Source organism: Xenopus laevis, chromosome 8L (genome assembly GCF_017654675.1).
Source record: "Xenopus laevis strain J_2021 chromosome 8L, Xenopus_laevis_v10.1, whole genome shotgun sequence".
NCBI lineage: Eukaryota > Metazoa > Chordata > Amphibia > Anura > Pipidae > Xenopus > Xenopus laevis.
Genome location: NC_054385.1, coordinates 22,279,826 through 22,306,585, shown reverse-complemented (window position 1 = coordinate 22,306,585; position 26,760 = coordinate 22,279,826). Strand labels below are relative to the sequence as shown.

At 37.8% G+C, this 26,760-nt stretch overlaps 1 protein-coding gene across 6 annotated transcripts in view; it reads right to left on the bottom strand.

Moving 5' to 3' along the window:
• The window catches only part of cdk5rap2.L (CDK5 regulatory subunit associated protein 2 L homeolog), a 192,688-nt gene that overhangs the window by 98,829 nt on the left and 67,099 nt on the right, over positions 1-26,760 (bottom strand). For all 6 annotated transcript variants that reach the window (XR_005963252.1, XR_005963254.1, XR_005963253.1 and 3 more), the window contains 7 exons: positions 23,597-23,716; positions 18,290-18,366; positions 16,624-16,739; positions 10,640-10,746; positions 9,189-9,311; positions 4,629-4,833; positions 713-1,034 (listed from right to left, as the gene is read on the bottom strand). Coding sequence is in view for 3 of the 6 variants with exons in the window: in XM_018229695.2 (XP_018085184.1) it covers positions 713-1,034; positions 4,629-4,833; positions 9,189-9,311; positions 10,640-10,746; positions 16,624-16,739; positions 18,290-18,366; positions 23,597-23,716 (1,070 nt within the window). In the remaining 3 variants the exon portion in view is untranslated. The remainder of the gene's footprint in view (positions 1-712; positions 1,035-4,628; positions 4,834-9,188; positions 9,312-10,639; positions 10,747-16,623; positions 16,740-18,289; positions 18,367-23,596; positions 23,717-26,760) is intronic.

Below are 26,760 nucleotides of genomic sequence, written 5' to 3'. Positions count from 1 at the left end.
CACTGGACATCAAAGCATTATAATCATGTCCATTTTAATGCTAATTTTGATGCATTTTACCCAAAAGTGTTCTTAATGTACATACATACACACACACACACGCACACTATAATATTGTCTGTTGTAGAGAATACATTTTCCCTATCTTGAATGTAAAGGCTTGTTTGAGGGATCTATGTGATATTTGTAATACAGGTATGGGATCCGTTAGCGGGAAAACCTTTATCCAGAAAGCTCCAAATTACAGAAAGGTTGTCTTCCATAATCTCCATTTTATCTAAATATATAAAACAATGTCCTTTTTCTCTGTGATAATAAAACAGTACCTTGTACTTGATCCAAACTAGGATATAATTAATCCGTATTGGAAGCAAAACCAGCCTATTGGGTTCAATTAATGTTTAAATTATAGTTTAGCAGACTCAAGGTATGGAGATCCAAATTAAGGAAATACCTCTTATCCGGAAAATCCCATGCCTGTACTGGAAATTGTAGGAAATTTTGGTGGTGTAATTTCATGTATATCCCTTTAAATATAACATGACTATTGTTATTATTGTACATGGCTTGATAAAGTTCAAATTTATGATTCATATTTTAATATACCATGTTTTCAAGGAAAATAAGCCAATTCCTTTTTGAGTTTTGTATATGTATACACACACCCACAAACTATAGGATTATCAGACATTTGACAAAACATTTTCCTTACCTGTAATTTGGAGGCTCATTGGAGAGATCTTCGAGATCACATTTATTGTTAGGGGAGTTGTTTTCTTTTTCAACGTTTAATAATGTTTCAGCAACACAATTATCTATAAACTGCATCTCATTTTTATTATTAGTGCCGTTGTCATAGCAGTCAGTAACTAGCGGTAACACACTTTCAGCATTCTTGTCATACTGAAAAGCACATAATTCCTGCTCAGCATTGTTGATTTCATCAGTTTCAACTAAGCTTACAGAGTTTGTGATTGTCTTGTCCATATCAAATGGATGTTCATGATGGTCTCTCTGAGGTGTGATGCCATTGCCTAAAATCAAAAACAGTAACAAATAAGAGGGCACGTGGATATTTTTAAGTGTAACTTGTATAGTTTCACAAGGGGATCATAAACTGTCTAACATCAAAACAGGGTCATTGAGAAACATAAATAGTGACCACATTTCCCGTGCAATGCAAAAACAAGGTTTGGATTCTCTCTCAGTTAAATTTCTGAAAACTATACTAATACCGGTTATACTCGAGTATAAGCCGAGTTTTGCAGCACTCAAAATGTGCTGAAAAAGTCTACCTCGGCTTATACTCGAGTCAGTACCTGCAGACAAGCCCTCTCCCGCTGTCTTCTCTTTGCGCATGCCCCTGGGAGTCGATGAAAAGGAAGATGTGGGTGGTACAGAGGCGGGACTTAAGAATGTACGACGGAAGTAGGAATGCGTACTGTTTGCGTGATCACGTTGACTTGAGGAGCGGGAAGTGATTAGGCAGCAGCGTGCAAGTCTAACGTGCCCACTCCCTGGGGACCCTCAGGCTCTTTGGGCAACTGCCCCCAGCTCGGCTAAAGAGAAATGGCTACTAGTGAGTGTCTCCACCACAGCCTGTAACCTGCTTCCCTTGTTGGAGCAATTATACTGCACGCTTTGGCTGTGCTAACAGCGCAGCTAGCACACAAATAACCGGCGCTAATTTATCTGTCCAGTTATATACATTAACCCCCACATGTAATAAAAGGCACTAAGTTTGCCCAGGAGCAGTAACCAGTAGCAACCAATAAGATGTTTGCTTTTAAACATGTGACCAGGAAATTCTACCTGCTGATTGGTTGCTATAGGTTACTGCCCCTGGGCAAACTTAGTGCCTTTAATTACATAAATTTACAAATGTCACTATAAACTGCTCATCAAGAGGCTGTCATCCCATACTTAATGGAATTCCTTGCAGAACAGCAGTCATTTATGAGACTATAAAGGGTAGTGGCAGAGGGGTTAATACCCTCTAGGACTGTGGCTGTGGGATAGCAGATATAGTAGGGAGAGATGACAATAACAATTATGAAGGGAGGGGTTAAAGGGCTGAGCAAGCAGGACAGAAGCAGGAAGAACAAATGAATGAAGCAGCTGAGCTGTTTGCTTTTCAGAGACCAGAGTAAGAGGTATGTAAAGAATGTAGTGAGGCATTTCATTAATTAGATTTTTGTTGTGACCAAATTTAGGAAAACTTACCAGTAGCTGCTGCATTTTTCACCCTAGGCTTATACTCAAATCAATATTTTTCCCCAGTGTTTGTAGGCAAAATTAGGTACCTCGGCTTATACTCGGGTCGGCTTATATTCAAGTATATACAGTACTCAAATACAGATCTAAACGTTCATTGAAAGTTTTTTGAAAACTTGTAACAAGACCAAGAAAAACACTAAAAAAATCTAATGGTAGGAAGACCGTCATCTGGCTGTCTTGAAGAATACATGTGGAAAACTTAATTTGTTTCCTTATATCTAGTTTAGGTAAATCTAAAAACAACTAGACTTGCTGAGTAATCAATGAAGACGTTTCACTACTCATCCAAGCGGCTTCTTCAGTTCAACTGACTGGTGTGGGAAGTTCTCGTCATATAAACTCTTCCACTAATCCAATCACAATGGCACATTGTAACTCTTCAAAGAGGTGACATCTGAAGAAATTCACAGAGATGTTGATTCTGTGTAGTTACTGTGATAGAATTATCCAATGTGTCATGCAACACCTAGAAAGAGGCGTTACTTGTGAGAGTTGCATGAATGGACGTGTGAAGTGTTCTGAAACAGCCGGGGTACAGATGTTAGAACAGCATTGTATGTATCAGACAGGTGGTGTCGAAGGCCCCCCCCCCTCTGTTCAGGGATGGTTTCTCCACCTTGATATGAATCGCCTCTTTCACTCCTCATTCAAACAAGCGGTCTTCTTTATCCAATATTTGGACCTTGCTATCTTCAAAGGAGTGTCCCTTGTCTTTTAAGTGTAGAACGACAGCTGAGTTTTGCCCTGTAGAGTTCGCCCTCCTATGCTGAGCCATTCACTTGGTGAGCAATTGTTTGTCTCCCCAATGTATAGATCTGTGCACTCCTCGCTACACTGGACTCCGTATACCACATAGCTTTGTTTTCCTTTAGGGGTTGGATCCTTTGGGTGTACCAGTTTTTGTCTCAGTGTGTTGCTAGGTTTGAAAAACACAGGTACATGGTGTTTGTTAAAAATCCTCCTGAGTTTCTCGGACACGCTACATATGGTATGACTATGTTTCGCCTACTATGTGTCTCCGGGCGGTTATTTCTATTGGTGTTCCTGTTGGGCTTGGTTGCTGCTGTTTTGATAAAGGCCCAGTCTTGGTAGCCACACGCTTTCAAAGCTCCTCTAAGATGTTTTTGCTCTTTGTCTTTGGACTCTGTATCAGTTGCCACAACTTCCGCCCTGTGGTGCAGAATTCTAATGACACCCAGTTTGTGTTCCAGCGGATGGTGGGAATCAAACAATCAATGAAAACATTGATCCATAGGAGTGGGTTTCTTGTATACTAGTAATTTGCTAAAAAGATTTTTTAAAAAGATTGTGACCAATGATTAGGATAAATTATTAAACCAAAGTGCTGAAATACATTCGATAATTAGGAGAAGTTGGAAAATATAGACGGTGGAGTTGTCCCAAAACTAACTGCCTATTAATTTACTAAACCTGGGACATCACAAAGTTGGAGGCAGGACAGCATAACCGGGACTGTGGCCTCGAATTTTAACTTGCCCTGATCTTTAAAAGAGGCTGAGCTACACCTGAAAGACACAAATCCACGGCCCCTTAGAAATGAAGTGTTGGAGAAATAAGAGAAAAAGAATTAGAGCAATGGTCACTTCAACCCACACCCGCAAAAGAACCAGACCAAGCTGATAAATAAAAAGTTAAATAGATTTAAAACCAAATAAGACAAGAAATCGTCAACGCACATTTCGCTTAGAAGTTTTCTCAAGACTTTGCCTTGAGAAAGCTTCTAAGCGAAACGCGCTTGGCAAATTGGTGAATATATAGACACAATTGTATGTTTTTTCAACCACTGAGTGGTGATTACCAATAATGTTTTTGGTTTTGGTATATGTATTAACCACTTGCTATTTAATAAGGAAAAAGAATCATGATTACCTTGGACTTGAAATTGAACTTAAATTGACTTATGAACATGTGGATAATGCATGCCAAGCCTCACTTTGGGATTGCACTGATCCCTTGAGAATTGTGGGTAATGGGGTGGGACTCTATGTACCTTGTATGCTTTAAAAGTTTGTAGCACAATTGTTCTGTATCCTGACGAAGGGAGAGTTAACCCCCCCCCCCCCGAAATGTTGATGCACAGGTGTCACAATAAAAGGGGTAAGATCCCCACCTGCAATACTTATGGTTTTTGTGCGACTCCTTTCAAGAATTAATTGCAGTATACTGGAATCTACCAGTAAATATTGTGTTACTGACAGTAGTCTAGCATATATACACAGTTTCATATGATCTGTATACTTCCCATTTTTCAGATATAAAATTGCTTGGAAAATAAGTATTTGTTTAAATATAACAACAACATATTAATATTTTAAATGTAATCTACTCACCCTTTAACAGGATTATGTGTGCCTTGAGAGTCTCAATCTCTTCCTGTGCATGCCATAATTCTTCAGCAATTTTGTCATTTTCCAACTTGCAGGTTTGCAACTCTTCTTGGAGGATGGTCTTAGAAAACGTTCTTCTATTATCTGGAACTTTTTTCATGCACAAAGTTTCTTTTTGAAGAATGGGAATTCTGGATTTCTTTGCAAACTGTAAAAAGACAAATTGTAAGAATCTCAATAATTCTCAGGCTGAAAATGTGGTTTATTTACATCTCCTATAGAGAAAGTGAGTAGTCATAACGAGAGAAGTCAAGAAACCTGACCAATTAATTACTGAGGTGCCATCTTTTCCATGGGTCATTCAAAGAACCTGGGGGTTGTGGGTCAGTGCTCACAGTTATAATCTCTGCAGCTCTGTGTTTAAAGTTTAAGCAAGGCATTTTCCAGAAATTTTAAATGCCTTCTTTAACCATTGCGTATGTATCACACTTAAGCAAAAACACAAAATGTACCTATTTTGTATTTTGCAGAATTGGGACTTTTAAAAAAATATATGGTTTTCTGGTATTAACTTACTTTTTATTTGGTAGTTTACTGCAGGTGATTTTTTTATCTGTGCAAGTCAAAAATCTCCATAAAATTGTTATTTGGATACAGGGCACTTTAAATTTAAAAAAGTTTCCTGTGTTTTTATCTTAATGCATAGTGTTGTTTTATATATATATATATATATATATATATATATATATATATATATATATATATATATATATATATATATATATATATATATATATATATATATATATATATATATATATATAAATATATATATATATAACAACACTATCCACCTGGAGCACTCCAAAAATATCTCAAACGCCTAGGTACAGGTTATAATATACATCCAGATACCAAAGAAACCGCACTCCAGGTATTTTAAGGTGAAAAAATCAAATCATAGTTATTTCGACGTTTCAACAAACCCCAACGTAAAAATAAATATGGGGTTTCAAGGGGTGAAACTAATTGATAAATAGATGGAGATCAAAATCCTTGTTGAGACCTAATGGGCTCAGGGTTTTCAACCTATGTATCCAGTGGACTTCTGTCTTTTTCAATGGGAGAACCCTATCACCTCCCCTTCAAGGCTGGGGAACATGCTGGATTACCCTAAATTTCAAATCCTCCGCTGTGTGTTCCTTTTCTATGCAATGTTTAGAGACTGTCAAAACACTCGATAAGTCCAAATGGATACATAGGTTGAAAACCCTGAGCCCATTAGTCTCAACAAGGATTTTGATCTCCATCAATTAGTTTCACCCCCATCACACGGACTTTGTCGCCTGTGTATTAACGCTGCGTTTCTATACCGTGCCACTGCGCACAAGGGTGACATCATCTACCACATGAGACACCACAGGGCTTAAGCGAGCTTCTGGGATTTGTAGTCTCAGCCTCACATGGAGATCAGCTTGAGAAAGGGAGCAGCAAGCACCCAGAACATTGCATAGATCTCCACATGGATGAGTATATTTAAGCTAACATTGGCTATTTTTATGCTTACAAAATAAACACTATGTTTTAAACTTTTATACAATGGTGTGCAACCTCGTTGGTCAATGTATATTTTGATTGGAGTGACTTATTGCTCAGTGTGACTAGTGTGAGAGTTGTCACACTGTGTAATTCGTTTTTAGAATTACTGTAAAATGTAGAAAGATGTGTTTACACATTTTGAATGTTAGACTGTGCAGTTTCCAAAAATATATGGTTTTCTACTGTCTGCCTACTCTTATTACATATAAAATACATACAGAGTGCTTATTTTGAAGCAACCAAAGTGTCACCTTTGAAAACTTGTATGAATTACTAAGTAAATATCTGGTACTGGCACACTTTGGAGATTGGGGTTTTGCAAACCACTTGTATATCTGGTATATAGAACCATACATATTGAAATTCAGGCAGATTTATTAAGCTAAGGTTGACATGCATTTCTGCTAGGTAAACTAAAATGTCCCCAAGGGAATGGCCTTAAAGTGAAAGAACACAAGCACCCATATGTAATTAAACATACATAAAGTTTGCACAGGTTCAGAACCTCTAATAAGCAATAAGATGTTTGCTTTTAACCAGATGACAATTCTTTCTGAGGATTAGTTATTACATAACCCCAAAAACGAAAAAAAAAAATTGTCTGGCAGTAAACGCAAATGAAGTGAAAACTCTTTTGGTAGCAAAATGATTTTTTTTTAAAAAAATTTGCATCTATAGAAAACGGGCATATAATACTAGTAGCCAAGGTTGACATAATATGTCCTCTTTACTAAAAACCTGGCATCAACGGTGCAGCTGATCTTCCTATGATAAAAACTTTATTTTCCCATATTTATACAGTGGCAACATATTCTACAGTGATGTACAACAAATGGGTGCATGCATTTAACATACATATTTTTATATAAACAGCCACAATAGAGGAGGTAGAGGGCCCTGCTAAAAAGAGCTTAGCATCAATTTAGAAGACATATATTCTGCAGAATTGTCTATGCATATTTTCATTCACCCAGGTCATGATCTACAGTATCTAGTAGAATTAGTCTAAATAGTGATTATTAAGATTTGCATTCATAAAGGTCACGTTATATCTAGTATAAATTATTCCAAAACAACTGGATTGCTGAGTAATTATTGAAGACGTTTCACTACTCATCCCAGAAACTTCTTCAGTTTCGTGGAAGAGTTTATATGCCGAGTAGTGAAACATCTTCAATGATTACTCAGCAAATCCAGTTGTTTTAGAATTATTTATACTAGCTACTCTAAATCAGGGCTATCCAACTGGCATGCGGCCCCTAACACTGGCTTCCATTATTGGCCCTCCACCATGTAGACCATAAAAATTCTGGTCCTCGGTAGCACAGAAGTTGGACAGCACTGGTCTAAATAGTATAACTACTGCACAGTCCAAAAATGCTAGTCTGCTTCCCTCATGTCTTCCCTTGTGAACTTGATGTTTTTGTCCACCAACTTTGTGTGTTCAGCAAAGCTCACATGATTTAATTTTGACCCAGGTGTCACCCACATATCAGAAACAATGACTTGATGCTTTTCCTGGACTGAATACGTTCAATGGAACCATTGTGATTGAATATCTGTGATTTTACCACCCTTTAGGGTTTACATGCTGGGGAATTCTCTACCACTTGGTTGAACTGAAGAAGTCGCTTGGATGAATAGTGGAATGATTTCAAGAAAACTAAAAAAAAAAGTCTATTTGTATTTGATTTAATTCTACTAGATATCCTGTAGAATTCAATAATATGCTAAGACCCACCTGCCAGCCACAAACATGACAATTTTGAACACTGTGAATGAAAACACTGTTCATCAAAAGCTAGGAAGTGGTCCCTAGCTTTTTGCTTCCCAACTCTCAAATTGATAACCAATTTTACAACTGGCTTGATATGATTCCCATTCATAATAGCTAACACTTTTATTAAAGGGGAGGTCATGGATTATGAGCCCATCTATTGGACCAAGTGGCATTTCTATTCTGTCATTTTACTCCAGATCCCTTTACCTTTCCCTAATAAGACTGAAAGAGTAACTAGATTTAGGGGCAGATTTACAAAATTCGAGTGAAGAATTCGAATGTAAAAAACTTCGAATTTCGAAGTATTTTTTGGGTACTTCGACCATCGAATTGGTTAAATTCGTTCGAATTCGAACGATTCGAAGTAAAAATCGTTCGACTATTCGACCATTCGATAATCGAAGTACTGTCTCTTTAAAAAATACTTCGACCACCTACTTCGGTAGATAAAACCTACCGAAGGTCCCCATAGGCTTGCCTGTGATTTTTTGATCGAAGGATTTTCCTTCGATCGTTGGATTCAAATCCTTCGAATCGTTCGATTCAAAGGATTTAATCGTTCGATCGAACGAAAAATCCTTCGATCGATCGATCGCAGGATTTGCGCAAAATCGTTCGACTTCGATATTCGAAGTCGAACGATTTTAGTTCCCAGTCGAATATCGAGGGTTAATTAACCCTCGATATTCGACTATTGATGAATCGGCCCCTTAATGTCTGCTGGTTGATCTTAAAGGAATTGTTCAGTATAAAAACTGGGCAAATAGATAGGTTGTGCAAAATAAAAAATGATTTTGGCATGGTTAGTTAGCCAAAAATTCAATATATAAAGGACGGAGTGACTGGATATCTAACATAATAGCCAGAACACTACTTCCTTGTTTCCACTGATTATTTACTAGTCTCTGCAGTTTCAACTTAAGGGGAAATTATCACAAAAAAATTGAAAATTGAATATACTGTAAGCTTCATCTAATAGAACATTTCCAAACAATAATAATTTAAAGCTATGTATCAATTCTGAAATAATGTATTATTAACTGATAACATTTAGTAAGTTTATTATATTCATAAAACTATTTATTTTTTTGCTTAGTAGTTCTTCTTTTTTTGGTCTGGTAAATACAATAAAATGTGCAGTTTGAAAAGTATTAGGAGAATAATTACAAAATTAAAAGACATACATTGCACATGGTAGAAGAGTCGGTCTCGTTATCATTGCTCTTTAAATAACCGGAGCATCCAGTAGCCTTCTCCAAAACTGGGCTTTTTTGCATTTCTTTAATCTTGTGCATAAGTTGTACCACCTTAAAACAGAAATTAATTAATAAACAATTATTATATGCTTATATTGGCCTTGTGTATTACAAAACATTTATAAAAAGCACCCTTATACTTTTGAATGATACCCCCTTTGGAGTAAATATGAATCTTCACCACTTTACTAAGCAGCAACCTCATAAATATACTTAACAGGATATATCGCTGCTCATTTATGTCTGATAACATGGTTATGGCCCTTCAAAATTTTTTACAGTCAATTAAGCAAACGTCCTATTCATTAAAAGCATTTAAGTCAAAGGGCACTATTTGTACTTCTGTAAAGTGGCGCTCAGGGCTGTTCAGTCCTTCCTGCATACCATTCCAAATTGAGCATAGTTGGGCCTATCCATGCAGGGGAACTCTGAGGCCAATGCTATTGCCACCTCCAAACCAGTTGGTAGCATAAGGGTTTCCATAGCACCATGCATTAACCACCAAAGTAGTATTTGCAACAAATAATTAGAGCCCATGTGTTACGTGCATGCCAAATCCCAGAAGTGACAACAGCTGTACCAGAATCTGCAAGCCTACAGCAGTATTTGGGAACCTGGTGATTGAACCTGGAGACCATGATGTCAATCTGTGGGGTACCCCAGTTGTTAGCTGTAGGAACAGGTTTATGTTGAGCAGTCACTCTTCTGGATTAAAGAAGTTCAACTGAAGAAGTCAACTTCCCAGTTGAGTTGGCCAGCTATGTTGTCAGCCAAGAGGGGGCAAGAGCGTTGCTTCTCCCAACAAAGAATGTGCTGTACCTCTTCCCAGATGGAAGAACTACAGGTTCCTCCTTGGCAGTTTATGTAGGCCCCTGCTATGTTGTTGTCCGATTGGATCTTTATTGTGCACTTTGCCCACAGCTGTTTCTAGCGGGAGAGTGCAAGGTAAACTGTCGTGAGTTAGGTAGGTAGGTCTCTGGAGGGGACTGTTTGTCGTGCACAGCTCAGTTTCCAAGGATTCATTGGTAGTAATGAAAGACCACTTCGAAACTGAGCAGAATTTTGGATTGGTGAGGTTGGCATCCAGCCACAACCACTGAACAGTAGCATATTGATGCTACTGTAGCATGAGTCTGCACATGAGATGTCTGCAAATTCCTTTTCCTGCTTATGAAACCAACAAGCTAACCCCCCCCCCCCCCAGAATGCACAAGTGAAATGTTTATAGCTGCATTTCTGCATTTGAAATTACAAAAGTAAAGGCTGGACTCATGAATATATTCAGACAGACCCGAATAAGCAAATCTGGAGATTAGTTGCAATGTTAGGACATCCCCTCCCTTTGACAGGAACCCTGTATATGTTACATATACACCTACCATGTTTTGTAAATCCTCCATTGATAACTGGTCACCTCTCAGACCTGAATGATCTAAGCATATGCTTAAATAAGAAGTCTCATCTCCAAAAAATAAAGAAGATTCATCTGCGGAAGAAATTAAAAGGAATGTTTTAATGAAGTGTTTAAAGGACATGTAAGGCCTATATTTTCCTCGAATGTGTATAAGTTTCACATATCTTCCCAAGCCAAGCCACATCATTTATACTGCATATACCCCATCAATTTGTCAGCACCATCACATTTCCCTACAACAAATAGCAGCTTTCACCCAGCGGCCATTTTCCCTCTCGAACATCATCAGTGACATTGACATGTGCAAACAGGACATGCATGCTGTAAAGTTCATGCAATGCAGAATGCAGGTTTACACAGGCACAACATACTTTGATAAAAAGTTCAGCACTGGGGTTCAGCACTGTAAAGGTTAAGCTGAGCTCTAGAGAGGTGGTTAAGGGAAAAAAATAGGATCAGACAACTAGAGCAGAGTTTCTATGGGAACCAGTAATGCTATCTCTTCATTGGCTGTGAGACTGGAGGTTGTGTTTAGTAATCTGAGCTGAGAAGAACTGAGCATGTTCACAAGTCAACAGCCAAAGCAAATTCCTTCCTGAGGGAGGGGGCTGATTTGGTTAGAGGAGTAGAAGTGATTAAGGGGATGCCGCAGCCTTACTGTTAATCTTTTAACAACCAGTTGTTAGCATTTGTCTAAAGATTTCAAAGAGGCTAACTGATTACATTTTTGTGGGAGGGGTTTACATGACTTTTAAGACTCACAAAAGTTGTGAATCAAAATCTAAATGTGTGCAAATTAGACTTGCCAATGCAGTCAATTACACATGTTCATTTATTTGAAAGGTTTTTCTAAATGCCCTACTTTCCTTCCCAGAAAACAGAAACTGCTTATGGCAATTTGTTTATGGACTTCACACTTAAATGTATTTGTAAATGTTTTGGTTATAGAGAGAGTCCTCTTCTGGTTATGACTACATGTACCACTAAACAGTGCAGCAATAGAAATGCAAGGAATTGTGGTAAATCTTGTCTGTTAAAAAATTAGTAGATTGCAAAACTGTTTCAGTGGTACATGTGCAGGCAATGGATCAATTATCAGGAAATTCAGTATCCAGAGAGCTATAAAATATTGGGATTACATTTTCCATGTAGTACCATAGTGCCAAATGTTAAGCACCCCCCTAGATTGTAATCACTTACTTGATACCTGGGCCGGTGCTCCTGTTAGCAGAAAACTGCACTGGCCAGGGTTATTCTCAGCAAGAACCACAGAATGATCCTTCTGCTGCACCTTCTTTCTTTGCATGAGCAATAAATGAAAAGCCGAACTTTAACAAAAAAGCTGGCCTTTTCACTCTACTATGCATATGTCTGCCCCTGGGACTTAAGAAAAAAGGGAAGAAGGGAATCGCTCTGTGGCATTCATTAAGAAAAACCCTATGCCACTGCAGACACACAAACCTGCTAAGTACTAGCAGGTAAGAGATTAACAGTCTCTGGGGGGTTTTGACTTCATGATATACACTTTCGTTCTCCTTTAAAATAAATAAATATATAAAAAAATGTATTTATAGTATTTATATAGTAGCTTAGAATATTATTTTTTTTAATTGAGCTACATTTTATTTTGGCATTCATGAGCCCGTTAACCCTTTGCTTGCCAAGCATATACACCGTACCTGCTGGCAGGCAAGGGCTCAATCAGCCAAGCCCATACATTGTAAGTTGAGCAGCAGAGGAGCCCTTCTCTCTGCATCTGCAACTTTTGCCGCCTCCACAGAGAGTCGGGAAGAACGACAGTCTCCTGAATAATGAGGCTGGGGGCTGTCATGTCAGTCCTGCGACGGGATTGTCGCAGTGCTGAGATCCAAGCAGCAGATTCAATCAGATTGTGCGCCTGCTGCTTTCCCAACTTCCTTCTCCTCTTGCGCTGCGCCCGTGCACTTCCTGCTGCGCTATGCTCTAGACCAAAGGACCCCCAGGACCCCATCTAATGACCCTCCTGCAAAAAAAACGGTTAGTGCCCATTTTTTTTATACACTTGCACGCACTTACATACATTTATACACATTTTAGTAAAGATTGCTTTTTTTATTTTGCACACTTGTGCTTCCTTTTGCACACACACACAAACACCTTTTAAAAGTGTATACACATGAATACACAAAAATGCAGGGGTTTTTTTTTTTTTTTTTTACTTATTCATTTTACTATTAACTTTTGCTTTTCACCTAAAAACAGCATGACTATTGGATCAGGTATTTTGACCACTAATTACAGTTGTTTTATTGGTTTGGGCATTTTTTGTAGTTTTATTGGATTTGTATCCCTCCATTATTGTTCCTTATATTTTTTTAGCATAGCTTTGCAGTTTGATACTTTGGTATACAAAGGTGTCTTTTCGCTTGTTGAACATGTCAGAGTGTGTATTTTTCAAAAATATACGGTTTTCTGGCGGTATCTGTACAGTTAGGGGGTCTTACACAGTCAGGGGGCTCAGATTGCAAAAGCTGAATTGACATGCGAGAAAATTCATATGCACTATTTTCATTTAGGGTCCATGATGCATCAAACTGTTTAGTATACTTCCGGTGTTCATAGTTGGGGGTTTTCCAATTGCATGTAAGAAACTGGGTGAGATAAATGCAGCAAATTGCAATATTGTAGGCGATTTTTAGAAATGACATGAAAAACGCTGCTTTTAGCGTAGCTTTGCAGTATGGCAGTTTGTAGTAGAAAGACATAATTACTCATTTTGGATTCACCTGAATGTGTACTTTCCAAAAATAAATGGTGTTTGGGGGTCTTTGTATGGTGCACATTATACGCAGACAGGGGGCTTTGTTTACCAAATACGAATTGGCTGCCGACAAAATTCATATACACTATTTTCATTTCAGAAATGTCATAAAAACCACTGCCTGGCATAGCTTTGCAGTTGGGAAGTTTTTAGTAAAAGGACAGAATTACCCATTTTTGGATTCGTTAGAATGTGTCACCATAATTTTTTGTAGTTTTTATCCCACATAAAACTGGCAGGGTTCTCTACCAACTTAACCACGAACCCCTTTTTAACCAAATGAAAAAGGATCTTATAAAATGGAGCCCCCTTCACATCTCCTGGTTTGGGCGTATAAACACAATAAAAATGAACGTATTGCCAAGAATTCTTTATTATTTCCAAACCATACCCATTCGACCTCCTAAATGTTTTTTTGATAGACTACAATCTGCTTTTATTGATTTTGTCTGGGGGGGGCAAGAAATCCAGGATAAGTAAAAACATTTTAGAAAGACATAAATCACGTGGAGGCTTAAGTCTTCCTTGCCTGAGAAAATACTTAAGGGCAACTGTACTAAATAGGATATTAGAGTGGTTCCACCATCATGGGACTAAACAATGAATTCAGATTGAACAATCGTTACTGGATAGACCATTACAGGCCTTATGGTGGTTAAACCCTTTATTACGACCGGACGCTTGCACACTTCCTAAGGTATGCAAAGATACTCTTCTACAAGCCGACCAATTCCTTAAAGTGTCACCATCTCTTATTACACGTAATGGTCTTCTTTCCCCAATAATAGGAAACCCCGATTTTCCTCCAGGTATGACCCGAGGCCTCTTCTTAGGGAGGAGATATAATGAGAGTCTCTACTGTTCTCAAGTTTTACAAAATCAGCAGCCTGTATCTTTGCCAACACTATGCCCTCTAGAGGCTGACACTTTCCTCTTACGACTAAAATATACACAGCTTCAACACTGGCTAAAGAAGCTGATGAGTACTTGGCCCTGCAACTTGTCATTTTCTGCCTTTGAAGTGTTGTGTTCTCAAGATTTACCAGTGCGGCATGCAATATTAATATTGTACAATTAGCCTGATCCTAGATCAGGCAATGTGTTACCTAAATATACGGTTAAGTGGGAAAATGAGTTGCAAACACAATTTACGAGGCAACAGTGGGAAAATAGTTTTTTATTGACACACAAATTCTCTATTGCGTGCAAAACTCAAGAAACTAATTATAAAATTTTATCCAGGTGGTATAAATGTCCAGATATTCTACATGCAATTTACCCTACCGTCTCAAATCTTTGTTGGAGATGCAATAGGGAGATCGGATCTCCTACACATATCTGGTGGTCTTGCGCTAGTCTACAGCCGTTTTGGGCCTCGGTATTTCGAATAATGGGTAAATTAACTGGATTAGAATGGCAACCAACACCGGCTGTCGGTCTGTTATCAATGCTACCAGGTTCTGCTACGAAATACAAAAGATTGTTAATTGGTTTTTGCTTAGGAGCAGCTAGATCTGTTATCCCCCGCCACTGGAAATCTGTTACTCCCCAAACCATTGCTGAATGGATCTGTAAAATGGGTAATTTCATGCGGATGGAGGAATTGCTCAGTTATTTCTATATGAAACAAGAGGCTTTTATAGGTACTTGGGCTCCTTGGGTATTATACCTGGAACAAAATCGATGAAAATAGCCACATATGGACTAGGAGCTTATTTGAATTTACCAGACTGTTATACTTTGTGTCTATTTTGCTAACCTGCATGTTGATAGAACTTAGTTATTGGAAGGGCAAGTGACTAAGTGACTTTTCTTTCTCTTTAATCTTTTCCTTTCCCTTTTTTTTTTTTTTCTTTCTTCTTTTTGTTTATCATGTCTTTTGATTTGATTGACGGCATATTACAGAAGCTTATTTGTACTAACGGATACATGCTCTCATTGGAACTTGCTTCCGATTACGCTGATACTGATGTACGTATTGTTTCTTAATGTGTTATCATATTGCATTTCCTTGTACTTATATGCTCTGCAATGATTTCTTTGCTTTCTTGAAAATAAAGAATATATAAAAAAAAAAACTGGCAGGGTTTATAAATTAGTGTAAATACAAACATCAAACAAGGTCGATTTTGGGGTCTTTACATGCTATATACTTCGATAAACCTATGTATACTGGATATCAAACTGTTCAGCGGACCACAGGCATTCATATTTAGGGTGTTTTATTTTGGTACCTAATGGTATGTGGGAGAAAAGATGCTGCAAGCTGGAAGTTTTGAGGCCATTTTTCAAAAATGTACAAATTGTTATAAAAAATTATAACTCTAGAAAAGAATTGCATCTTGGTAGTTTGGAGTAGAAAGATATATTTACTAGGGATGCACCGAATCCACTATTTTGGATATAGTGAAAAACTTTTTTATTTCCTTGTTTTGTTACAAAAAGCCATGCGATTTCTATCCCCGCCCTAATTTGCATATGCAAATTAGGATTCATATTTGGTTCGGCCGGGCAGAAGGATTCGTCCTAATCCGACTGAAAAGGGCTCAATCCTGGCTGAATCCCGAACCGAATCCTGGATTCGGTGCATCACTAATATTTACCGATTTTGGATTCATCGGAATCTGTTCTTTCCAATAATGTGATGTTTTTTTAGAGTAAACCTACTGTTAGTGGAATGTTTGGCCTTGAAATCAATAGTATGCAGTTTTGAGGAGCAGTGCTTTGGAAATTTGGTAGTGTACTGCTTGACCTATACAAGCGAGAAATTTCCATAAAACTATATAGAACTTTCCAAATCTGCTGTGTTCCCGTTCATAACATAATTTATGTTTTCAATATATATGCGCTTATATTATGGTAAACTTATTTTTTTTTTTCATTTTTTAGACACTTAGAAGCCTATATATTTTTACAGAAGTGTAATTACACCAACATTCTAGCATATTTTGAAAGCTTAGTATGTCCTGCAAAATATATTGTTTTCTTGAGTAAACTAAAAGACCCCCCCCCCCCCACAGGAAAGGCCCTTAAAGTGAAAGAGTGCAAAATGTTGAAAAATTTACTGGCATTAAAAGTACCAAATTGGCCAAATCAGCTGGCAGCAAAAGGGTTCAAATAATTTCCCTGACACTGGCAAAATAACATACCATTTTTTAATGTTGATTTGTTGACTTGGTCTTGCAGAATAGTGTTCTGTTGTTGGTTACACTGGATTTCGTCTTCCAGCTTACTCTGAATAACGGAGTTATGTTCTTTTTGATTTCTGATAAAAAACAAAGAAAGACAGCATGGATAAACAAGACAAATATAAAATTAATAGAATAACTCTGACAGTACAAGATCTTAGCCAGTAAATAGTATGATTAACACTCAGTCACAGTGATAGCATCTGCAACACCCAGAGACAGTACTCATCTTCTTGATGATCAATCCCCAACTCTAGGCGAAGCTCACAGAGGTTTATTACTCAAGGAATCTATATATTCCTGAGCCTGACCACTGATATTTCTAAACAGAGAAGGTAATTCTTTATTCCCACAGTGATCAATTTGTATTCATTTGAATATGCCCATTTTTGAATATCCTTTGCATGCTACCCATATATCATCAATAACACAATCAGAATTCTTCAACACAGAACGGAAATCTTGAGACACACCTGTGTATGGGAAATCTAAACTGAACCGGACTTGACAGGCCACAGTGTGAAAATGTATCCCATTGATTGTGCGCCAAGCCTTACTCACGGATAGGCGCTCGAATGTAGTACAGGATAATGTACATGCAACTGGACCTACCCTCTCTTCCTATTTGGCAGCTGCCTGAAATTACACTGAAGGGGTGTGTACAACACAGCGCTTAAAAGGAAGCACTGAACGAAGAACATTTATCTTTATTAAGCTCAAGGTTTGTGGGCAAAAAATGCATCTGATCACAATCCTAATTTTAATGAATTATTTTGTAATGGTGAAATAGGATGTTGAAGATGTGGAATGTTGGTAGAGATCACATGTGGGGCTAACAGTATTTATACAGATGTGTAAGAGGAAGCACGTTACCATAATTTAATGAAACGCATTAGGTGTTAAGGGTATTAACGTTTTGCCACTGAGTGCTGGACTGTATGATCTTTGCTGGTTTCAAATATGGAAAATAAACATTTGTTTTTAAGAACAACCTATCCAGACTGAAATGGTTACTTAAAGACATAGAAAGGATCTCACCGCATTAGGGAAGTGGCCCAGGTGCACTGTCCTAAACCCTCAGCATAGGGAGTGTACAACCAAAAGGATAAATCTGGAGCAGGCACTCAAATGAAGGCAGTCTTCCACCAGATAGTCAAAACATAGTATGTATGTTTGTATGTATCAGTAGTAGGGTGAGACTGTTAAATACTTAATTTGCATTGTTATACGAATTTGAAGTAAAAATAATTTTACTCACTATGGATTTGGCAGAATGTGTACTTTCCACATGGTGGTCTAGAGTAAACCTATACTCAAGAGGATTGTTTCCCTCTCATATCTGCTAATTTCTTTGGTTGTGTTTTAATAATCTGGTAGTCTACTGCTGGAGGTTTTTCGTGTAAAGAAGTCAGAAGTGACAATAGAGGTTTGCGAACATGCCTGGAAATCCCAAAAAAAATCAAGGCACTGAAAAATGATTAATTCATGTGTAATGAAGAGTTGATTCAAATTAAATTGTCTTTTATTTTGTAAATAACTATTTCAGTGTAGATCCAAATAGAAAACAACATACTGAAACCCATAAAATGCCAAATGAGGCAACACCCAGTGTTTAAACACAACTTACCCTTCTGTGTTCACAGACTGTGAATATGATTTCTTGTATTCTTTAAGACCAGTCTTAAAATCAAATTTTCGGTGTTCCTATATTTAAATTCAGAAATACAGAGCGGTTAATGAAAATGTAATATACAATAAAAAACAAATATACAATATTTTGATCATCAAGTATTCTACTCCACGGGTTTATTAAAGGGGATCTGCATCTACTTTGGGGGTTATTTACTAAATCTCGAATTTATCTGGTCGGGCAAAAAAAAACCTCAAATTTTTCAAGATTTATTCTGCAGAAAGTCAGAATCTGAAAATCTGCCATCTTAGACCTGTTTTTGGACAATCAGATAATTTTTCACTTGATTTTATCATTTTTTTTTTTCTGTAGCCGAGTAATTCAAGTTTTTATTTTTTAAATATATTATTTTATTTGTTTTATAAACAATAAACATTACAAACAAAAATTAGAGTAGCTTAAGGATGTTGCTCCAACTAGTATAACGAACCACCCTCAGCCTCCTTGCAAACCAGTTCAGGTGAACAGCAAAATCACACTTTGAAGTAATGGAATTGTTAAAACTTAACCTTTAATAAATATTAATTAAAGCCAAAGTTACAAAAGTATGCAGGGCCATGCCCACAGCACGCCAGACCAAAAATCTATGGACCCACTGCCATTAATCAGTATAAGCAGTGTAGGGCAATTGCCTTAAAAATTAATAAATTAAAACTGCATAGGATGGTAGGCGAAGCAGTGAAATAGCCGCTGAAACTGGCGGTCTATTCAAAATCAGTAGCAGCCAACAGTGTTTGCTTTCTACCCTCCCTTCAATTTTCCAGTTCCCCCGTGGACAATTCTGCTACTGATTTTGAATAGACCACCAGTTTCACCTATGCAGTTTTAATTTATTCGTTTTTAAGGCAATCGTCCTGCACTGCTTATACTGATTAATGGCAGTGGGTCTGTAGATTTTTGGTTTGGCGTGCTGTGGGCATGGCCCTGCATACTTTTGTAATTTGGTTTTAATTAATATTTATTAAAGGCTAGGTTTTAACAATTCCGTTACTTCACAGTGTGATTTTGCTGTTCATCTGAAATGGTTTGCAAGGTGGCTGAGGGTGGTTCCTTATACTAGTTGGAGCAAAATCCTTAAGCTACTCTAATTTTTGTTTGTAATATAGTTACAAACCTACGGGTGTAAACAGCCTCTTCTGAATTGTTAAGCTCAAAAAGTTTTCTCATAGATAAACAATAAACAATAAACATTGACATTACAAACATTTCTATTACATAAATTTGTCACTGGATTTATTTTTTGCTGTATCAATTACTTTATTTTTTAATTGCAGGTTGGACTAATACTCCCAGTGTTAATTAGTAAAAAGACACCCTTATTCCCGCATCGTGTCAGACCTTGGTTGAGTTCCAGGGCCCAATTCCCACCACGCACTCATATCTTATCAAATTTATGAGACGTGCCTCTGGCTTCGTACGTAAGTTTAATCAGTGGTATTACTGCACTGACTAAGTTTATCCAGGAGCTTCTTGTGTGGGGGGGTTTTCCCATCAGTGCATAATTATATTTTCTTTGCATAATACAGTAATGCTCTAAACCTCCATCTTGCATGGGTACCCAGAGGCACATTTGGCTTTGAGCTCTGGGTATGATACAAAATTACTATTCAGCAGTAGGTCGCCCAGGTATTTAATACCCCTTTGCGGCCAGTAGAGAAAATCTTCCAAATTGCAGCAGTGTGGGAGATTAGTATTTCTCCACAGTGGCAGAGAGGGCGTAAGGCGAACAGGTTCTTTTTTAAGAACTTTCAGCCCTTGGCACCAAGCTCTGTGGGGTGTGCCAATGGTAGATGTTTCCTGCATCAAATAGCTTATGATAGGGCATATTTTTTTAATCCTTCTAGCAACCCTACTATGTTGGCTTAATTCAAGTTTTTTTTTTTAAATAAATAAGGTCAAATAAGGCATGGGAGTTTGGTTGTGTTTTTTTTAATAAAATTAGTTAAATGCGTAGTTTAGTAAATAACCCCCCTTTAAGTTGACACGGGTACATAGAATATGTTCCAGTGTTATGTATAAAGATAAATGGTAGCATTCAATAGCACCTCCTAAATCTAAAACAAGTTTAACCTACAAGAAATAGCAATGTTATTCAGCACTAGGAGCCTGTATGGAAAGCAGGGAAAGCAAAACTATACAAAGAAAATTACATAATTATGTAAAATAGGCAGACACTGATCACCCCCCCCCCCCTCCACACTTCTCCTCAACTGCAATGAGTTTCTGTTTCTCCTCACTACATTAACAAGCAGGGGGGGCAAGTCGCACAAGCAGCAGTGATAAGAAGGTCAGGGGAGCAGCAGGAGAGAGCACTGTCAAACAGGCTGGAAAACGAGGAGCTAGGACCAGAAATGATTGCTGTCAACCATCAAAACCAACGTTCTCGTAACCCCTCTGTTTGCCCCCCCAACACGGGTAGTGGGTTGCAGAGGGGCATCAAAGACAAGCAGATGGGAGGGTGGAATTGGAAGCAGTGACAGCTGGGTTGAGAAGTGAGAAGCTAGAACCGGAACTCAGGACCGGAACCGGAACTCAGGGTAAGCAGGCATTAGAGGCACTGCCTAGCACCCCCAGCCCCATCTTTGCACCCTATGCATGTGACTCTTCTGCCTACTCCTAGTTCCAACCCTGGATGCAATGTACACTTTATAAAAATATTCTGTATATGTAAATTTTTATTGTCACACAATAGTTTTAAGTTGTGTACTATATATGTAAATGTATAATGAATTTTCTTTTAAAGAAACAGCAATATTTTAAGAAAACGCAACAATCGCTTGTTACATACCACAAACACCACTACATGCCTCTACACGCCTAAACCAAAAGAATGATATGTTCTTCCATCTTTACTTCATGTGCGTCATGTAAGCAAACGATTACTGCATTTTCGAAAAATATTGGCGCAGCTTTAAAATAAAATCATATACATAAATGTATTAAAGGGGTTTTTCACCTTTCAACCCCTTTTCAGCTATTAGTTCACCAAAAATAGACTTTTTGTCAATTACTTTTCGATTCCATTTTTTATTTGAGACTGTTTTTCTAATATTGAAGTATAAAGTTTAATTTTTTACCTTCTTATGTGTTTCTAAAGCAGCTCTGGGGGGGGGGTCACTAACTCTGTAAACTGTTCTAACTTGATTTTTAAAAACACAAATTTTTCGAGGTTTTGAGAAAAAAAACCAACTCATTTTTCGAGATTTATTATACCCTGAAGCTGGAAAGAGCTTGAACCTTCATGATGTTCGGACGATTCTGGGGTTTTTTCTATAGGAAACTCAATACATTTGAGTATTCGAGTTTTTCACACAAAACTCGTTGATTCAAGTTTTTATCCATTTGTGTTTTTTCATAAATTAGAAACCATTCAAGTTGTGAGTTCATTCGAGATCTAGAAAGCTTTACAAACTTCTAAAACTCGACCTTGATAAATAATCTCCTTAATTGATACATTTCTTATCTTTGTCTCTGCAGAGCAGAATCCCTGAGTTTCATTTATGACAGCTGTTAGAATTGATACAATAATTGCTAATATTCCACAGATGCTGCTGCTGAGAAATGTATCATCTAATAGTTAATATCTAAATGTATCATCTAATAACAGCTTGATAAAGAACTTTCTGGTCCCACATCAGTCACTTCCAATAAAAGCCAACTTTCAAGTTTAAAGGAAAATGAAAGGCTTGGTGCACTTGGGGTGCCAAATGTTAGGCACAGTTTTCTGCTGATAGGAGCACCGGCCCGGGGTTTCAGGTAAGTCAATCACTTGGAGGCGCCTAACATTTGGCACCCCCAAGTGCACCAAGCTTTTCCTTCTCCTTTAAACCATGTGGAATAAAGGAAACACTTTTCACCTTGTGCACGCACTTCAAACTGCTTCTTTTCCAGCCCTAGGGCATCACTCAATTATAACAGTGTTAATACTATCATTTGGCATTTAAAAACAGTAATATATTAATAAAAGGATGTAAGGATGTCCAGGTAGCTGCCTAGCAAATCTACTCTGAGGACTCTGTGATCCTTAAAATCCAGGAGGATCTAACTGAATGAACCGTGACTGGTTTTGGTCTGCCGTCTTACTATAGGCTAAATGAATTATAGTGAATTGTACTATGGTCTCTTTCAAAAGCTGAATTCCTTTTCAGGAGTGAACAATACAAAACAAATAGATAGAATTTTGTTGAACTGTGGAGGTAATGTCGAATAGCTATGAGACATTGAAAGACGAACTTGGGTAGGAAGGAAAGGACTATTCTAATTAATTAAGTAATTATCTTAATTAAACTTATCCTGATGTATGGCCTACCATGGCTCCATGTACAATGGGCTTTCTAGCTGAAGTAATTGCATCAAGAAAGGCAACCTTCCATGTAGACATTTGTGTTCTACAAATTCAAGGCACTCAAAAAAGTGTTTTTTGCAAGACCTTTGTTGGTCTAATGCTCAGATTTCTCTGGTGGAGGATGTTTAATCTAGTTCTACCACATTCCTTGTGACAGAAGAAATATAAAGTTGAAACCTGACTTTTTAAGTGTGGTAGAGCTTAACTATTTTCTGGATCCTTCATCTAAGAACACAACTATATCATGCACCTGACACTCCTGCCAAGCAAACAATATTGGCCCCTTGATAAAATGGTCCATTGTCCATTCAAGAAAATGTGCCACAAGCCTTAAACTTGTCCTGCCAGCAGATGAGTTGTTCTCACCTCTGGTGGCATTACAAAAGAACAGAGACAAAATTATGGATCCAGTTTACAAAAGGGAGTATGGAGTCAAGAAGTTGTTTGTCCTGCCTCCAGAAGTGAAGGATAAAATTAAAGAGATTGCTCACCTTTCAGATAACTTTTAGTATGATGTAGAGAGTGAAATTCTGAGATAATCTGCCATTTGTTCTAATTTTTTATTATCAGATCTTTGCTTTTGTTTTCGAACTGTTAAAATTGAATTGCTGATTGGTTTCTGTAGCCAAAATCACCGTTAATGCTTCACTCCACTTTTTACATAGCATGATAGGGCCCTTAGTCTCATCTGTCAGCTGCACAGAGAGACTACTGGATGTCATCAACTTGCCATGCTTTATGTCATTTGCAAACATATTTCCCTCCCCTAAGTCATTAATAAACAAATTGAATAACAGTGGGACCAATATAGAAGAGAACCCTGCGGCACTCCACTAAGTGCTACTCAAAATAGAGAACCATTGACAACCACCCCTCTATACATGATCCTTTAGTCATACCTCTTTTTCCTTATTCTTTAGAGCAAGTGTAAGGCCTTGAATAGTCTTATCTCTTTTGACTGCATTTTCCTCATGTAGCACAAGTGCTGCTTCTTTTTCACCAAGTTTTTGTTGGAGTACCTATAATATTTAACACATAGTTTAAGAAATATTATTAAATAATCGAATACAGCCTTTTAAAAAAAAAATATTACTTAAACTGTACAGCATACAATAACATACACTTTTTATATAGATGTACATAAACCTGTATAATACTGTCAGAGGCTTACCCATGTAGAGTACCATGTAATGGAATTTTGTTGTTTGGTTGTTATTAGACAATGCCCTGTATAAGACTGAAATCTATCCCTTTGTAGGTATAGGATTTGCACAAAAAGCTTATTATTGAGCAGTAGTATTATAGCATTGTAAGGGTTAAACTTTGAACATTTGCTCTCAAGCTCACATATGGACCTTTATTGAGACATTCTGGCATTCTAGGCGCTGTGTAAAGGTTGTGTATTTGTACTCCTACAAGACCTATGGGAACCAGATCAATTTGACTAGGAAGCTGATAGTGTATTTTTTTTTTGATGAATGATGAAAGCAAAGGGCTGGTGGACTAAGAGATGCAATTTGGCAGTTATGCAACAATACAGATGACAACAGGATCTTGGCAAAATGAGATTTAATGTTGATAAATGTAAAGTCACCTGGGATGTACAAAATCCAAGCCGCTTTTACCCTTAATGGGACTGCACTAATCAAATCCATAATGGAAAAGGACCATGGAGTCCTTTTAGATAATAAACTTGGCTGTAGCAAGCAATGCTAGTCAGGGGCATCAAGGGCAAAAAAGGTCTTAAGCTGTATTAAAAGGGGCATATATAAACAGGAGGAGGGGGTCATTCTTCCACTGTATATAGCACTGGTAAAGCTCCATCTTTAATATGCCGTACAGTTTTGGTCTCCTGAGCTCAAACAGGACATTACTGAATTAGAGAGGGTAGAGAGAAGGACAATAAAAGGGGATGTCTTTAATGAAAAAGAAATCTATCTCCAATATACTTTAATTAAAAAATGTCTACTGTTTCTATAATAAACCTGACTGTGTGCAGTGAAATTCCCCCTTCTTTTACTGCTGTGGATAGGAATTGTCAGAAGGTTACCAACTGCTGTGCAGGGAAACGGTGGCTTTACGGGCAGTCGGATCGCGGAACCGCATCATCGAACAGATGCAGCCGCGATCTGACGGGATTTTTAGTCCCATCCGATCGAGATCTGGCAGACTTTCGGCCAGATCTCGATCGGGTAAGCACGTCGGAGGGCCCCATACACGGGCCAATAAGCTGCCGTCTCGGTCTGTCGGCAGCTTTTATCTGCCGTGTATGGCCACCATTACTCGAGCAGCATTGTTGGATTCCCTAGAGATTTGAGACTCAGTGAAGTCTTTATATTCTGATTATTAATCAGTCTTGCTGTATTGGCTTCTATGGCAGATATTATTTGACTTGTGCTGTTTTGATAATTTATGACAATCCCTAAGCTAAACCTCCTAACTGAAGCCCAGACCACACTGAGCATGTGCAAGTCTTTATATTGCAGAAATGTCTAACAAAGTTACAAGATGATATCCCCCTGCACCAACTTTGAAAGCATAAATCATTTGTCTTATTAGGCTGCTTGTGCAATAAGTTCATGTTTATATTTAGTATACAAAATACAGCATTTCTAATATTATTCTATTTTAGACTTTAGTTGCCCTTTAAGCTGGTAAAAGGTATGGAAAAACTTAGCTATGAAGAAAGACTGGCCAAGTTCGGGTTGTTCACGCTGGAGAAGAAGTGCTTACACGGTGATATGATAACTATGTACAGGCCGATACATTAGATAGCTTTAAGAAGGGGTTAGATGGCGTTTTAGCAAGTGAGGGAATACAGGGTTATGGAATATACAGTTAAGTCCATAAATATTTGGACAGACAACTTTTTTTTCTAATTTTGGTTCTGTGCATTACCACAATGAATTTTAAATTTAACAACTCAAGATGCAGTTGAGCTGCAGACTTTCAGATGAACAAAAAGATTGTGTTTAAAAAAGGCTTTAGTTCCTCACATTTTTATACAATCACTTAATTTCAGAGGCTCAAAAATAATTGGACAAATTAAAAAACTGAAAATAAAATGTTAATTTCTAATACTTGGTTGAAAACCCTTTGCTGGCAATGACAGCCTGAAGTCTTAAACTCATGGATGTCACCAGATTCTGGGTTTCCTCCTTTTTAATGCTCTGCCAGGTTTTACTGCAGCAGCTTTCAGTTGCTTTTTGTTTGTGGGCCTTTCTGTCTGAAGTTTAGTCTTCAACAAGTGAAAACATGCTCAGTTGAGTTCAGATCAGATGACTGACTTGGCCATTCAAGAATATTCCACTTCTTTTCTTTAATAAACTCCTGGGTTGCTTTGGCTGTATGTTTTGGGTCATTGACCATCTGTATTATGAAACACCTCCCAATCAATTTGACTGCATTTAGCTGGATTTGAGCAGACAGTATGTCTCTGAACACCTCAGAATTCATTTGGCTGCTTCTGTCCTGTTTCACATCATGGATAAACACTAGTGTCCCAGTGCCACTGGCAGCCATGCATACCCAAGCCACACAGCCTCCGCCGTTTTAAAGATGATGCGGTATGCTTTGGATCATGAGCTGTTCCGTGTCTTCTCCATACCTTTTTCTTGCCATAATTCTGGTAGAGGTTGATCTTTATTTCATCTGTCCAAAGAATGTTTTTCCAGAAGTGTGCTGGATTTTTTAGATGTTTTTTTTTTTAGCTAAGTCCAATCTAGCCTTTCTATTCTTGATGCTTATGAGTGGCTTGCACCTTGCAGTGCACCCTTGCAGTGCACACTTTCATGCAGTCTTCTCTTTAAGGTAGACTTGACTATTGATACACCTACCTCCGGAAGAGTGTTGTTCACTTGTTTGGCTGTTGTGAAGCAGTTTCTCTCACCATGCAAATGATTCTGTGATCATCCACCACTGCTGTCTTCCGTGAAAGTCCAGGTCTTTTTGCATTGCCGAGTTCACCAGAGATTTCTTTCTCCGGATGTACCAAACTGTAGATTTTGCCACTCTTAATTTTGTAGCAATTTCTTGGATGGGTTTTTTCTGTTTTTGCAGCTTA